The following is a 17,679-nucleotide window of genomic DNA, read 5'->3' as shown; positions in this document are numbered from 1 at the left end:
ATCTGAAAACCGCTCTTCATCTTACACCAGGAAAAAAAATAGTTGACTGTTGGTTTAGAATTAGGCCTCGGCCGCCAATCAGTTAGAGCTAATCTCCCTTTATCCTATACCTTAAGACTTGTGGGTTGATTGAGGCAGGTAGTGTAACATAAAAGTCTCCGTTTTGTATAGTTAGGTAAAAATAAATTCCTTTAGAATTTTTAATTTATTCCCACACAAACCATCGACCTTAATAGGAGACTTATTCTTAAGAAGCTGAAAGTCTCCTATAACCCTCTAGCCTCTTAACTAACCTCGGAAATGTCAAAGTCAATGTAAATGTACTTTGTTCCTATAGAGGATGTAAAGTCATGACTCCTGTCAACCTCCTAACTACCTGTGAATAAACATGTGGCAGGTGTTACGCTAGGTTCTTACCAAAGAACTGGTCTACGGTCATTGAAGAATCTATATCTTTCAGGATATGGAATCTAAATGTATCTGCATATATGAAAAGTTAAGTGTGCATACGTTCCCTCCATCCTCCTCAACCTTGACTAAGATGATAGGGGAGGTATAATACAATTGTAATTTGAATTTACTCGTTACAGTAGCTTAGCTGCATCTAGTATTCAGTTCAGTAACTTCTTCTTCTTCTTCTTCTTCTTCTTCTTCTTCTTCTTCTTCTTCTTCTTCTTCTTCTTCTTCTTCTTCAGCTTTTCCCATTTCTATATGGGATCACTGTATCTAGTCAGCCTTCTCCATCTTGTTCAGCCCTGTACATCTTGTTTTATTAGACCCTTTTCCTTCATGCCATTCAATAATTCATCTTTCCACCTGAACTTTAGCCTTCCCATCCTTATTCTGCCTTCCACCTTTATGTTCATAACCCTTTTACATACATGTTCATCTTCTCTCCTACTGACATGACCAAAACATTTTAGTCTTCTCTCCTGAGCTTTCTTTAAAGCCTCTAATTCTTTGACTGTTCCCATGATTAATTCATTCGAGGTCTTATTTTGTGACACCACACATCCCCCTCAACATTTTTATCTCGGCAAATTCCATTTTTCTTTATTTCTTCTTCTTTATTGGCCTAGTCTCTGCCCGATAGAGTATGGTTTGTCTGACAAAACTTTTATAAAACTTTCCATTAACCTTTGCACTGATCCTCCTATCACAAAATATCCCTGATGACTTTCTTCCGTTCATCCATGCTCACGGAATTCTATGACTGACTTCTATATCAAGGTTTCCATTTTTACTCATAACAGAACCACTATATATGAAGAAGTAAAGTTCTTTATGTCTTCTTGACCTAATTTCACTGTTCCCTGTCCACATACATCCTTTGTTCTTATCTTTAAGCCTCTACTCTCAAGTTCTTCTCTCCATCTTTCTAGCTTGAGTTGGACAACTCTTGTTAGATCAGTCAGCACAATGTCACCACAAAATATTGCATTCCAAGGCACCTCTTCTCCAATTTCCGATGTTATAACATCCATGATAACATCAAACACGTAGAGGCTAATGGCTGAACCTATGTGGAGATCAACCCTCACCTTAAACTTCTCCGTAGTTCTAACAGTGCTTCTTACTTGTGAGATTGCCTCTGCATACATATCTTTCATTATTCTGACATACTTTTCAGAAATTCTTTCCTCTCTCAAGCAACTCCACACTTTCTGCCTAGGTACCCTATCATACACTTCATCCAAATCAATAAACACCAGATGTGGTACTTTCTGTTTTTCTCTATATTTCTCTACAGTCTTTCGTAGTGCAAATATTGCATGAACTATGCTCTTTCCTGGCATAAAACCAATTTTTTCTTCACAAATTGTGGTTCCCATTCTCAATCTTGCTTCTATAATCATCTAATATATTTTCTTTGTATGTGATATTAGTTTAATTCCTCAGTAGTTCTCACACTCCTGCACATCACCCTTCCCCTTTGTAATTAGGAACTGTTTCGCTATTACTCTCTATGTCTGGCATTCTTTCTTGGCGATATATCTTAGTTATTAAATCCCACATAATGTCTAAGCTTTCCTCTCCTAAACACTTCCACACTTCAGCAGGTATTCCACCAGGTCCCAATGCTTTCTCCTTCTTCATTTTAACCAGAGCCATCTTAAACTCTTCTTTACTGATATCCTGGACTATTCTTTCCTAAGAGTTTTCATCTTTTATTAATGCACTGGGGCTTCCTTCATTTAGTAACTCCTCAAAGTACTCCTTTCATCTAGCTATTATGCTTTCCTCTTTTGATAAAACTCTTCCATTTTTTTGTCCTTGATCTGTCTGATATTCTCAGAGGGAGAGGAACAGAAATGGCTCTTTTAAGAAAAGACTTTTATTATTTAGGATAAATGTTTTTTCTACAAATAAGAAGAGAAAATTTACAGCATTTATTGGTGAAATTTTATCACGAAAGGGAATCAAAGTAATATTTGCTGAAAAAAAGGACAAATTACCAGTTAGGTAATCAAAGTTATCATCTTTAAATTCAGATTTTTGTGTATTCATTCGTAAAAAATAAGTTGTAGTGGCTGATATTGATTTTCATAGACTTCTATGAATATAAACTACAATTTTATTACAGTACAAGGGTGTATGGTGCCTATATTTTTTTGTTTCTTCTCTTTTTTTTTCTTTTTTTCTTTTTCTTTTTTGACTTGGCACTAAATATCTACTTATGAAGGTGAATGTAATCTGTGGAAGATTGTGTTTCTCACATTTCACCAGAAATGACAAATTGAATACATCTGGCAAACAGAAGCCTGATGGAAGTTACAATAAAATCAACTGTATATTTTTATACGGGCACAGCCAGGAATTTAATAAGAGAGACACTTTAGTGGACGTTGAACCAAGCGAGTGCAGCTATTTGTATTAATTTTAGAGGCATTTTGGTGCACATAATAATAATAATTATAATAATAATAATAATAATAATAATAATAATAATAATAATAATAATAATTATTATTATTATTATTATAATAATAATAATAATAATAATAATAATAATAATAATAATAATAATAATTATGGAAATATATTCTTTTTCTCCTTCTTCTTATTCTTCTTCTTCTTCTCTTATTATTATTATTATTATTATTATTATTATTATTATTATTATTATTATTATTATTATTATTATTATTATTATTATTATTATTATTTTTATTATTATTATTATTATTATTACTTTTCCATAAGAGCAGAGTTAATATCTCAATAAGCCCAATTTTCATACTACAATGTACAGGCACTCAATGTCCACAAAATTTATGAGCACAGCAGGATATTTTTTTCCTTCGGTAATATGCAAAAGTAATGCTTTATCTGATCTTCAGTCATATAAAAAAAAAAACGAACAATGGCAAATGTGGACTTTTAGTATACAAAATACAAAAAATAAAACAGTGAACACACATCAGTTACATACAAGAAAACGACTATTTTTTATGCTTAGCAGAATCATCTACCTTGTTGTCCACATCTATTGTAACATAATCATGAATATCCATTATTGCCAACCCCCAAAACCATTCCTCACTAATTGTAGGCTTTATGTAATTTATTTTATTATTATTATTATTATTATTATTATTATTATTATTATTATTATTATTATTATTATTATTATTATTATTATTATTATTATTATTATTATTATTATTCTCCTTAGTGCTGAAAATGAGCGCTCTATACAAGAGGTCGTCGAAAGTATAAATACGGGCATCTGCAGAAGCTGTTTAACATTAGGCACTTGTGTACATTCCTTAAAAGCAGCTATGACCGTGGTTGGTCTTTCTCGGGCCAAGATGATTTTCAACCTCATTTCACACATAATCAATTTAAGGAAAGTTGATTCAGAAGAACTTCAATATTTTTCTTTATCTGAAGAAAGAACTGATGCAATATTCAGATTCTCGATCACAGTAGTAAATAACTGATAACATTAAAGAACAGAAAGATCCTTTGGAAAATTTGTTCTAATTCCTGGTAAAACAGTAAAAAATCGAAGACATTGACTCTGTACGGGTGATATAGTAATAAAGTTTGATGTTCACTCTATGCTTTTGCTAAACGAATATGCAGGGCACTTCCACTGCAAGATCTTATGTAGTAACCGTCTCTTCAGGCGATTTAAATACAAAACTGAAGCTATTGTCTCTGATGGCAGTAAGTGACTATCTACATATATTCACCACTTCGATACTTTTATAATGTCAACTGATGGGCACTGAACCTAGAGAAAAGGTGATCTTTTAATGCCAAATGCAGCTAAACATGCAGATAGTAAAAAAAAAAAAAAAAAAAAAAAAAAAAAAAAACGAAAGTTGCATATTGGATTCAGGTAACATCCTACAATTTGATACTTACACTTCGTAAAGGACTAGAGGTTAACTAGTAGAGAGCCCGCCTTAGCTACGACATGTAGTCTTATTATACTTTTAACTCCACTGCGTACTTGTGCTTCGATGTATTTTCTTCAAAATTTACTGGATTTTTTCTTGTCATAGCTGACATGTCCATCAAGTTTTGTTATAACTGCTTCAGTAGTTTTTGCGTAATGTTGTGTACAAACAAACAAAAAATAACTTTGAGAGTTTTCAAAGTACACTGCGTACTTGCACTTCCATTAATTTCAATCAAAAAGTACCGTTTTTGTCCTTGAGTCATGCCCCACATGTACACCAAGTTTCGTTGAAATTGGTTAGGAGTTATTTGCGTAATGATGTTCACAAACGGAAGAATCACATTGCAAACCTAGTCTCTTCATATGAGAGGCCAGGTCGCTTCCAATCATGCCACCAGATGCAACCTGGCCTTTCATTTGAAGGGGCTAGGGTTCGATCTCAGAATGAGATAGAATTTTTTTTCTATTTGAGCACAGTATTGTGTTGATTTTCATCCATATTGACTCATAGGAGTAATTCTAATTAAAAGCTATTAATTGTGTTACCTGGTGGGCCTGGAAGTCGGGGAAAACTCGTTGGTAAGAGACCGATGTCTTGCCAAGTAAATCCTGAAATGCAGTTAGCAGTTAGGTTTCCAATGGTTCTTAACCTGTGTTCGATCGAACCCCAGGGGTTCGGTGAGCCAGTCTCAGGGGTTCGGCTGAAGTTATATAAACACAAATATGAGAGTGACACTTACCAAGTTAAGCCATGGATTTCTGAAATTGTCTCTGAAAGACAACAGCGAAAGTGACATTGATTTGCAATATGTATACATTATATTTTTGCTTTTGTGTGGAGTTCATATTTTGTTGATATTGTTCTTTGAACACAGTGGTGCTGTGTGCAAATGATGCATGGTTCATATTGTGCACTGATACAATATATATCTATGTTTTGAATTTGAAATATATGCTGATATATATGATATATTTAGGTGTAACTTTCTTTTTCTTTTCCCCTTTATTTCATTTACCCATTTGTATGTGTGTATACAGTATACATATATATATATATATATATATATATATATATATATATATATATATATATATATATATATATATATATATATATATATATATATATATATATATATATGTAATATATATAAATATATATATAAATATATATATATATATATATATATATATATATATATAAATATATAAATATATATATATATGTATATATATATATATATATATATATATATATATATATATATATATATATATATATATATATATATATAATATATATATATATATATATATATATATATCCGACTTTGAAAGGTTCGATGAGTGTATATATGACACTTGCAGGGTTCAGTACCTCCAACAAGGTTAAGAATCACTGCTCTAGTGGCATAGTTGGAACCGACCGGGCCTTTCATTTGAAGGGGCTAGGGTTCGATCCAAGTACGAGGTATAAATTTGTTTCTATTTGAGCACTATATAGTGTTGCTTTTCATCCATATATATATATATATATATATATATATATATATATATATATATATATATATATATATATATATATATATATATATATATATATATATATATATATATATATATATATATATATATATATATATTTATACATATATATGCATATATATATATATATATATATGTAATATTTAGAATAGTAATATTACATGTTTAAAACAAATGACGTAATATGTCATGTTGGTTGGAAGAGCTGGCCGTGAGATTTGCTATGGTCAACTCAAATTGTGTACAGGATGTAAGATGCTAAGTTGTCATTCTTTCTTAGTGTCAACACATTGTCTCTTCGTGTGAAAGTTTGTGACGTCACCGGATGCAGGTGTCTTCCGATTCCGTCACTTATCCAAATTAAAGCAAGTGTACGATTTTTGGGATATCAGTAATTTGTTCAGTTCTTATCTAAACTTCACCAGAATTGGTCATGTGGACCAACACAGCTTCCTCCAGTGATGGAGATGTTTAACTCAGTTGTTATTCACAATAAAACTTAAAAACTACTAAAATGTGTTCAGTAAACCATTCAAATACATTTGAAAACAACTCATACTCAAATGTGTGCTTAAGACAGTAGCACACCAATAAATGGTGGCAGCGATTAAACTCAAAGACAGCGGTTAAACTCTTCAAGACTTCAAAATAAATAGCTGTAAAACCAGAGATATATCTTCAAGACTTCAACATAAAAGCTGTGAAACCAGAGAATGATCTTCAAGACTTCAAAATAAAACTATCTACAAGAATCTACAATTTTGACTAAGTCCAACGAAAATGCTAACACCAACATATGTTAGTATACAAATAGAATCTTCAATCAACATCCTAGGAAACCCAAGGACTGGCATTCAACTATTGCAAAACATATCCAGGAAGACCTACATTCTACAAGAAACTAGAACGAGACATCGCTAACAAAACATCAAGAGAGAGAGAGAGAGAGACGACTCGACTTCATATATAAGCTAAGTACAGAGATTTTGTATTCATTTCAGTTTGTGCAGTGAAGTGTAGTTATCACAAGTCGTTAGTCAAATATTACTGGGGTGAGTGAATTCCTAAACTTTGTTATAAGAAACTCCGAATTCTCATTTAGAATTTTTCTTTCTTTGTGCTAATTCCTTTTTCTTTCATAAACTCTTGGGGGGAAATGTATTGGGATTAGTAACATTGTTGGGGGAATTTTATTATACATATGCGTTTACGCAGTGGGCGTCTGTACTCATATAGATATTTTGATAGGATTGAAAGGGGTCAAAGAGATAGAAAAAAAAAGAATACAGCAGTCATGGCTCCTCCTGTCAGCCCTACCCCTGGACCTAGTGGTGTAGGCCAGGCTAATCCTCCTCCAATTGTGACGCTTGTAAATGCCAGGTCAGCAATCCTTCCTTTTCAAGGCCGTGTCAACGGGTTCTTGCCACAAAATGTGGAGTCATGGATTTCATCCGTTGATGCCCATTTAAATGCCAAACAAATCGTAGATCCTTTTGTACAATTACAAGAAGCTAAAAGTTTTATAGATTTTTCTTAGGGGGATGCGAGTGCGTATTTAAGAGGTGTTTCATTTCAGGAAGCAGTTACTTGGGATGATTTCAAAGTTAGGTTACGCGCGATCTATGGGGGAGAGGAAGCTTTGGATGTAGTGTTAACGTTACGAAATACACTTAATCAAGCCACTATGAATCGGCTTAATGTTGTTGAGAGAGCAGCTCTCATAGCTGATAGGCTTAACGAATATCAGGACATTTTAGGTAATTCCACTTGGGTTACTAACGATAATATCTCCGTGAAAGATTTTTTACGATTAATGTATTTAACTTGCATGACACTTATGTTGCCTGAAGCTTTAGTGCGGTGCTTTGATAAGAAGTTAATGCTTGCAAGTACGGAATTGGATGTCTATAAACAGATAAAGAAGCACATGTCCAAGTGTCCAGATCTCGATCCCGTGTTAACTCAAGTTTTTGCTAAGAATGAAACAAAACCACAAACAGTGAACGTAATTAATAATCCAGTAGCGGGAGTGACGTGTTACAACTGCAAACGTCAAGGTCACATAAGCGCAGACTGTAGAACGAAATTTTGTTCAGTTCACAACACAGGATCACATTCTTATAGTCAATGTTACGCGCGTAAGACACAACAATATCCTAGAAATACACAGTCAATTCCACAGTCAGTTCCATATGGAAATAAAAAGAAAAATCCTCATTTTAACAATAAGAAGAAACAACAAAATGTCAATGCAGTTCAGAGTCCGAAACAAACAAACACTTCTTCAAATATCGCTGAGCCTGGGCCGTCAAACCAGACCTCGCAAAGTCAGCCTAATTTTCAGAATGTGCAGAGCAAAGCAAATACCACATAGTTAACTCTAGAGGGGAAGAGAGTGATGTTGGGTCAAGGTCATTTATGTCAACATCAATAGTATTGAATAATCAATTTAATGTTTTATCAGATAATTGTGAGACAATAGATTTTCCTATGAAACACACGGCCGAATTAAGTAAAACAGTGCATGCTCCCGTAGATTTGCAACGAATTCATACAATAATAAGCCAAAATGAGTTACGGCCAACCTTATATGCTGTAAATTTAGAACACAAATCCTTTACGTTATTTTTTGACTCTGGTAGTCCACGTAATATTATGGATTTGAAGACGCATCATTTGTTGTTTTCGAACTTTCCGATTGAAAAATCAGGAATCAGACTTTCAGGTATAGGAAATAATGAATTAAACGTCATAGGCATAACTCATATTCAGTTCAGAGTCGGTAATCGCACGTTTGCCGATACATTTGTTGTTGTGAAAAACATTAATATGTATCCAGCTGTAATTATAGGATACCCATCTATGGGAAATCAAAACATTATCTTAGCTCCTGCAAAGCACGGCGTGTATATCAAAGGGAAATTCTATAAGTCTTCTGATACTTTAAAGTCAGTTTTGGATAAAAAGGAGACGACAAATGTAACCGTAACGTACGTTGAAGAACCAATAACTTGTCTCACTAATAAAGAAATAATATACGCGACCCAGCAGAATTCTCGTTCACCCGTAATATCATCTTGCACGCAATATATCGAACCAAACATCCCTTCGAATTTAATAGTGCAAATAAAGAAAACACTACCGGGATCTGAAATATCAATCCTTTCCGATACTTTGAAAACCAACGGATTGTCTGTCACACAAGCTATTTATACAGTAGGCTCACATCAGCAATGTAATATCGAAGTCTGTAATAATTTAAATAACACTTTAGTAATTCACAAAAATCAACATATCTTGGATGTAGAAGTTTATAAACATCGTATTCTTACCGTTGCTGAAATCAATCACTCTCAATCAGTTGCGGATGAATCCCTTTTACGATCTATTAAAAATAAAATCAGTAAGGACATTCAAGGCGAAGAAATTCAGCAGAAAATTTTTGAACTTTTAAATAAATATTCAGATGTCTTTTCCACTACGGATGGATCCTTAGGAAAAACAGATGTGATCGAGCATCAAATAAGGTTAAAAGACAAACAGAAAATTATATATGTACCCTCGTACAGACTCCCTATGAAATTCCAGAATGAAATAAATGATGAAGTAGGTAAAATGTTAGAGGAAGGAGTCATTAGAAAATCAAATAGCCCTTATAATTTTCCTTTAATAGTTGTACCGAAAAAAGATCGAACATGGCGTATCTGCGTCGACTTTCGTCGTCTAAACGAGGAAACGATCCCTGATCGATTCCCAGTGCCATGTACTGACGATATTTTGTCTTTGTTAGGTCAGAATAAATATTTTACCAGTTTGGACTTACTTAAAGGCTTTCACCAGATATCATTAGAAGAAGATAGTATCCCATACACAGCCTTCAGCACAGCCAGGGGACATTATGAATTTTTACGGATACCTTTTGGTTTACGTTGTGCTCCTATAACATTTACAAGAATGATTAACATAGTGTTTGGAGACTTGTTAGGGGATATATTGCATGCCTATATGGATGATCTTGTAATCTTTTCCAACACCTTAGAAGAACATCTACGTAAGTTAGAACTAGTACTACAGAGATTAAGACAACATAACTTAAGGGTAAAGATTAGTAAGTGTGAATTTTTCAAAACAGAATTAATATATTTGGGTTTCATGGTGTCAAGCCAAGGTCTTAAAGTAGTCCATGGTAAGGTGTCGGCTATACGTAATTTTCCCATACCTACTAATGTCAAGGGAATACAGCAATTTCTGGGTTGTAGTGGATATTACAGACGTTTTATACGCAACTATTCAATAATAGCCGCTCCTTTAACTGATCTTACGAAGAAGGGCGTAGATTTCATATGGTCTGAGCAACATCAACAGGCGTTTAATACTTTGAAAGATGAACTGTGTAGTTCTCCTATCTTAAAATTTCCTGACTTCGGTAAGGAATTCTTCATTGCAACAGATGCCTCAGACTTAGGAGTAGGAGGGGTATTGCTTCAGCAATATGATAAACAGTTTTTCCCGATAGCTTTCTATTCTCGAAAATTGAGAACTTCCGAAAGTAAGTATGCAGTAATAGACAAGGAAGGACTAGCTATTGTTAATTCGCTAGTGCATTTTAAGTTCATAATTTACGGTTATCCCGTTAAGGTTCTTACTGACCATAAACCACTAACAGAGTTCTTTAAAGGCTTCAATCACAGCCCTAAACGAACTCGGTGGCATTTAATCATTCAAGATTTTGGCGCAAGAATCGGGTATTTACCTGGGAAAGCTAATATCATTGCGGATGCATTATCACGCAACCCCGTGTCATCTTGTACGGAGTCTTTAGCTGAATTAATAGATATATCAACATCCATGCCTATTGTAAAAACAATATCTGAACAAGAAGATTTAGGCTGGAGTGCTGAATTGTTACAGACTGAGCAAAGAAAAGATCAGAAAATAGAAACAATTATAAATGCTTTGAAAGGCAATCATAAAGAAAAAGAATATATAAAGTATAAGCAGCAGAATTATGTAATCAAAGATAATATTCTGTGTAGGACTGTGACAAGGAAAACCCGCAATACACCACATGTAACTAACGACCAGGTAGTAGTACCAAACTCACTTGTTTCCACTGTCCTGAATTGGTTGCATTCAAATCCATTACATGGACACCCTGGGTTCTCATTAATGTCACAGAAAGCCAAATCATTGTTTTATTGGCATACAATGCTTACAGATATAAAAAGACACATAGCTAATTGTCGCACATGTCAGGAAAACAAAGGGCATACGAAAACACCTGTTAGCTTAGGAGCTTATCCTGTTCCCAATCAACCCTTTGAAAGAATACATTTAGATTTGTTAACAGGATTTTACGAGTCAGACAGAGGAAATAAGCACCTCTTAGTGATTATAGATGCTTTAACTCGATATACAGAACTAATAGCGCTTAAAACTAAAACTGCGATTGAATGCGCTAGGAAGTTTTACGAGTGTTACATTTGTAAACATGGAATTCCACACATGATAATCTCAGACTCGGGTGGTGAATTTAATAATCACTTTCTTATCTCATTGTGTGAATTCCTCAACATAAAGAAGGTTAATACCATGATATATCACCCAGAGTCGAATGGGCTAGTGGAAAGAGCAAATAGGAAGATATTAAATATATTAAGGGTAACACTAGGGGGATCAGACCCCAACTGGGATATTGCAATACCGGCGGCACTGAGTACTCTGAATCATTCATATCATATATCAATTAAAATGTCACCGCATGAAGCATTGTATGGTACCCCAGTTAGAACACCTTTCCATGTATTAACGCCTACAACTAATCTATCAAATCCTTTAAAAGAATGTATAAATGCAAGTATAAGTCGATATGATATCCTTCGAAAGAATTTAGAAGAATCACAAATCATAATGAAAAGGAATCATGATAAAATAGCGAAACCAACTAAAACATATACCGTGGGTGATAACATCTATATTCAAATCAATGTCAGAAAAGGGCTCAACTATAAACTAACACCTAAGTTTGAAGGCCCATTTAACATTTTGGAAATATTAACGGCCAATAGGTTTAGAATTCAAAACGTAGCCCAACCCACGGATGAGAGAATAGTACCATTGTCTCACATAAGAAATTAAAAAGAAGTGAGGAAAAATTTTAATTTTTGTAACTAAAAAGTTTTCTTTTTAATACAGGAGTAATTACATATGTTTTTTCTCGTTACAGGTTTCCAAGATGAATTTTTTGTTGTTGGGAGTGATATTGTTCGCTCAGACATTTTTTTCGTATGGGATGAGTTCTAAGACTAAGAATATATATTTTAAATATGGCAATATAGTTGAAAGACAAGAAGACATTTTTATTACATCAACCAACGTAATTGTCGAAGTGCATATGCAAGCAATTTTTCTTCAAGAGAATGATGTCACTAACTTAAGAACCGCCATTTCAAGGTTTTCTGCATCATTGGATGAGTTGCATAGGAGACATTTTCATTTGACTACTAAGAGTTTGCTTGGATCAACATTAAAAGTTGCAGAGATGCTATCTGATGACTTGAAAAATAAGACTGGAGAGACAGGATCTTTGGCTTATGACCTTTTGATGTGGACTGTAGGACACGAACAAAAAGAAAGACGGAATCCGTTCATTTATGCTGCATTAAGCATCTTTGGGTCTGTTGCAAGTTTAGGTTTAGGACTTTCCAATCGTCTTAAAATTAGTAATCAAAATAAGAAAATTGAGTTCTTGACTCATAAAGATGAATTGATTATGTCAGAACTAAGGGATCAGTTAGCTTCAATCAATAAAATTATGGATTTGTTAAATGAACATTCAGATAATATCGTTCAAATTATGGAAGTACAGGATTTGTTAGCAACATTAACATATTATGATTCAAAGATAGATCACATACATAACAGAATTGCACATTTCATTGAGAAATCCAAGGATTATGTAGAAGCTATCACGTTAGCAACTAAAGGTGTATTGTCGCCCCATTTGTTGCCTATACGTTACTTAAAATTAGTTCTGGAGAACACTAGGGATAAACTAGGCTATGTTCCTTTGTTAGACGAACATAGGTTAGAATTTTATTACAGCCTAATTACAGTAAACGTAGATAATAACAAGGTTAGGATTACAATTCCCTTTGATTCTTCTGATGCCTGGCAATCTTACAGGATATCACCATTTCCGACTTTCATGACGAATCACTCAAATCCAGTAATATCCAGTTTGACAGGACACGTATTGATTTCCCCAGACAAGGAAACATATACGGTCATTAAAGACTTAAATCAATTAACTCACTGTTCAGACACAATGGATAGAAAAATATGTACAGCTGACTCATTTGAATTCCGTAAAAACTTGATGGATTCATGCGAGTTAGGTATAGTGCTAGACGGTGCTCTCTCCCATACAAGTGAAAATTGTCTGGATAAGCTTTATCCCTTTGACAATAAGGAATTCAATTGCAGACTAAATAATGGCTCGTGGATACGATACGACAAGGACGGCTTCAATGTATCATGCCCTGACGGATCCACATCCTTCAACCACATCTTCGTCGCAGCAGATGGCTGTATCGGGACTTCCCCGAATTCCATGGTGACTGGCCTACGGACAATCATCAGAGAACGTGCTTACTTCGCGAACTTCACGTGGACCTCTACAACGCCCGCACTTCCTCTCCCCTATAAAGGAAGTGTGGCGAAACGCTTAATGAAACTTACCGAAAAGGACCACCTGTCGCCGACTTACAAAGAGATTCTTCACCCTATATTACTAGCAGGTTTATTTGGAACGGCGATAATTTTTATCGCCGTGAACATCCTTGTTTGGCGTAGGTTACGGCACAGCAAGCAGCTACAAAGGAACGAGTTGAATAGCCCTGACAATACCCCTTACTTGATCCAGTTCAAAGCTGTATGAGTGGCCACCTCATTCGCTAAGGGAGTAATTTGTCAGGATGATGTTTGTATGAAAAGCTGATTAGTACGCTAGTAATATGTAATTAAAGAAATTCTCTACATTTGCATTGTTAAAAATACATTTAAAATAACATTTAAAAAAATAAATAAAATAAAAAAGGATATAAATCATTTTTTTCTCTCGGCATCTAATAAAAATATATAAGCCGGAATGTTAAAAAAGAAAAGAGAAAAAAAAAAAAAAGAAAAAAATATAAGATATATAACAGAATCTATGGGCATCTAATAAAATGTATCAGCCCTATATATAAATATATATATATATATATATATATATATATATATATATATATATATATATATATATATATATATGTACGAAACCGTGGTACGTGTACGTACCAGGAATTCGTATTTGTGCACTAAAAATTGAGTATCTTGTTTCTGACAAAGGTAACAATTATTCTTTATCAAGTTACCGAATCATTTGTAAGTCAGAATTTGTTTTGTTTTTTGGTACCATGTAATCATTTGCTAGTAATGTACCATATATATGATCTTGGTTTTATCATGCATTTTTCTTTTTGCTTTGGTAATATCTTTTTTGTATGCATTATTGTTATTAGTTTTGATGTGCCTATTTGGACATTCGTCCTCAGTTGGATATAGCTAGTTTTGGACAATGAATGATACGTATGTCCAGTCACACCTAATAACCATGTTTCGGCTTGTTGTTAAATTTTTGTAAATTAATTGAGATAGCTGGCCGAGCTTATGTAATATTTAGAATAGTAATATTACATGTTTAAAACAAATGACGTAATATGTCATGTTGGTTGGAAGAGCTGGCCGTGAGATTTGCTATGGTCAACTCAAATTGTGTACAGGATGTAAGATGCTAAGTTGTCATTCTTTCTTAGTGTCAACACATTGTCTCTTCGTGTGAAAGTTTGTGACGTCACCGGATGCAGGTGTCTTCCGATTCCGTCACTTATCCAAATTAAAGCAAGTGTACGATTTTTGGGATATCAGTAATTTGTTCAGTTCTTATCTAAACTTCACCAGAATTGGTCATGTGGACCAACACAGCTTCCTCCAGTGATGGAGATGTTTAACTCAGTTGTTATTCACAATAAAACTTAAAAACTACTAAAATGTGTTCAGTAAACCATTCAAATACATTTGAAAACAACTCATACTCAAATGTGTGCTTAAGACAGTAGCACACCAATATATATATATATATATATATATATATATATATATATATATATATATATATATATATATATATATATATATATATATATATATATATATATACATATATATATATATATATATATTACGGCTGGCAAGCTACACGACCTCTCGAGTTCATAACTCACCTGTTTATTTTTACATTAAATATGGTATATTTGAAGATATTATTACCCAAGCTCTAACACAGTTATATAACTCTCAGACAGCAATACATAAAAACACTGAATATCCAAAGGTCTCTTATGTAGACTCAAAACCAAACTGGGTAATCATTTTAACAATCTCTTCCAACAACCTCTTACTTTAATTTTTTAACAGGGGTATGATCAGTACTGAAATAAACACTGGAAATTGAAATAATATACTGTTTACAAAAATAGATATATTCTTGAAAGAATTTACATAAGAAAATAAATCACTCGAAATGTTAAGTCTGAACAAAACTTAGATTAAGGCAAAAGAAATGTTACACTCTGAAAATTATATAATCATTTGCCTTGAAATATTAAATCTGAATAGAAACTTAGACTAAGACAAAAGAAATAATCACGCTCAGAAAATTATACAAACACTGATTTCACTTGAAATTAAATTTTACCTACTACCAGCACTCACCACAACACAAAAAATTTAAAATCTCTGACAAATTTACAGCAACGTTTTAACACGTAACACACGATACACACTGGGGCACAAAGTCACTTTGGAGAGGACACACTATAGGCACTTTGAAAGAGAGAGAATATACTTTCGCTCGTCACAGGACATGCTGCTTCTCTTCTGCTGCTATATATCACTGGGGGCTCATATTAATGAACTTGTTAACTTCTAGAATACTCCAAATAGACCATTTTCGCAGCTTGGGGGCTGGCTCCTGGCAACGGCAAATATACACTTTAGATAAAAAATTTAGGGGGACGAACCTTACTTACGGACAACTCTCTCTCTCTCTCAGCTGCTCCGCCCACCTATCGTTCTCGGTAAAAAAAGGATAAAAACTTCTGCTTGAGTTTTCAAGAACCTTACAAAACCACTGGTAAATCGCGTATTTTCTCACAAACATGACGCAATATCCAATAAAATTATAAAAACATTTATATAAGCCCTTATCTTGTATGGATCATATATCACTCTTTAACAGTTACATAAGACTTCATAACAAAAATACAGTATGTGAAATAAAAAGTTAATTCTTAAAAATAACGTAAATTTACATATAATGATTTGAATGAAGAATACAATGAAATCAACAACGAAAGTCTTACGTAATTTACATACAAAACTTATATCTACATGAAAGGAACTGTGTTTAAGGGTGTTATAAGACTTTACAAGGTATGAACGAGGGCTTATGTAATTTTCTTTTATGTTTTTATGAAGTATTGCATCATTTTTGTGAGTAAATATGTAATTCTTGTATTTGCCACGTGTTTCGAAAGGTTCCCGAAAGGTGAGTAGGTGGAGCATCTGAGAGAGAGAGTTGCCTGAAAGCAAGGTTTGTTCCCCTGAATTCTTATCTATTTAGAATAATCTAGAACTTACTAAGTTCATATACATGTGCCCCCAGGGATGCATATATGAAGGTGAGAACCAGCCTATCCTCTAAAAGAGCCCGCATCCTCCTCTCAAGAGCCTCGTGGGTATCCTCTCCAAAGTGTATAAGTTTAAATAAAACATACAACATGTGTAGTGTGCTGAAACGTTAAGGAAGACTTTGAAGGTGTTTTCAATTTATTGTGTCATGACGGGTACTGGTGTTATATCCATTTCTGTAGCCAGCCCTGAAAGGTTTGTGAGGAAATGTGAAGTATATTTGTATTGCTATCTGATTTACGTCGTGCAAGTTAAAACTTGTAAGTTTATTAATTACTTTATGAAATTTCTTTAAGAGTTTAATCCTTAGAATGTTAAAGGTTATCAATCTTCATTAAGTATCAAGATTGAATGTTGGTGTGATATTAAATTTCCAGTGAAACAAGTGATTGCATATGTATTTATTCCTTTTGTCCCAGTCTAATGCTTTATATGGATTTAATATTTCGTGTCAAGTAATTACATAATTCTTAGGATGTAACATTTCTTTTTTCCTTGTTAAATAATCGAAATGCGAGGTTATTTGAATAGTTCTCAATTATAATTGCCCATTTTGCTTTGAGGGCACTTGAGAGACCATTGGATATTCAGTGTTTTTATATATTGCGGTCTAGGAATTTTATAATTATCACAGAGCTCGGGTATTAATATTCTTTAATGTACAGATTCATGCAAAAATAAACAGGTGAGTTTAAAACTCGAGAGGTTGGTAACTTACCAGCATAAATATACAATATAATATTTTGGTTTGCAGACCACGGGACTATGCATATTTATGTGTGTGTATATATATATATATATATATATATATATATATATATATATATATATATATATATATATATATATATATATATATATATATATATATATATATACATCTAAAATTTCAAGAGTCATATTGAGTTTAAAAGATAGTCATTGTTAAT

At 33.4% G+C, this 17,679-nt stretch overlaps 1 protein-coding gene across 1 annotated transcript; it reads right to left on the bottom strand.

The window, feature by feature from the left end:
• Positions 1 to 594: 594 nt before the first annotated feature.
• On the bottom strand, positions 595 to 2,112 carry LOC137614855 (uncharacterized). The gene is made up of 3 exons (XM_068344514.1): positions 1,962 to 2,112; positions 1,355 to 1,789; positions 595 to 707 (listed from the first exon to the last, which is right to left on the bottom strand). Exons 1-3 carry the CDS (start codon positions 2,110 to 2,112, stop codon positions 595 to 597), a joined length of 699 nt encoding a protein of 232 aa, XP_068200615.1.
• Positions 2,113 to 17,679: the final 15,567 nt, after the last annotated feature.

This window comes from Palaemon carinicauda, chromosome 21 (assembly GCF_036898095.1).
Source record: "Palaemon carinicauda isolate YSFRI2023 chromosome 21, ASM3689809v2, whole genome shotgun sequence".
NCBI lineage: Eukaryota > Metazoa > Arthropoda > Malacostraca > Decapoda > Palaemonidae > Palaemon > Palaemon carinicauda.
The sequence above is the reverse complement of the archived record's forward strand: the minus strand, read 5'-3'. Positions and strand labels throughout refer to the sequence as shown.

Coding starts and splice junctions, on each gene's coding strand:
- LOC137614855 (XM_068344514.1), bottom strand. CDS start 2,112: ATGGCTCTGGTTAAAATGAAGAAGGAGAAAGCATTGGGACCTGGTGGA. Junction 1,790..1,961: donor AAGAATGCCAGACATAGAGA/GTAATAGCGAAA, acceptor GTTTTATGCCAG/GAAAGAGCATAGTTCATGCA. Junction 708..1,354: donor ATGGAGAGAAGAACTTGAGA/GTAGAGGCTTAA, acceptor GATCCCATATAG/AAATGGGAAAAGCTGAAGAA.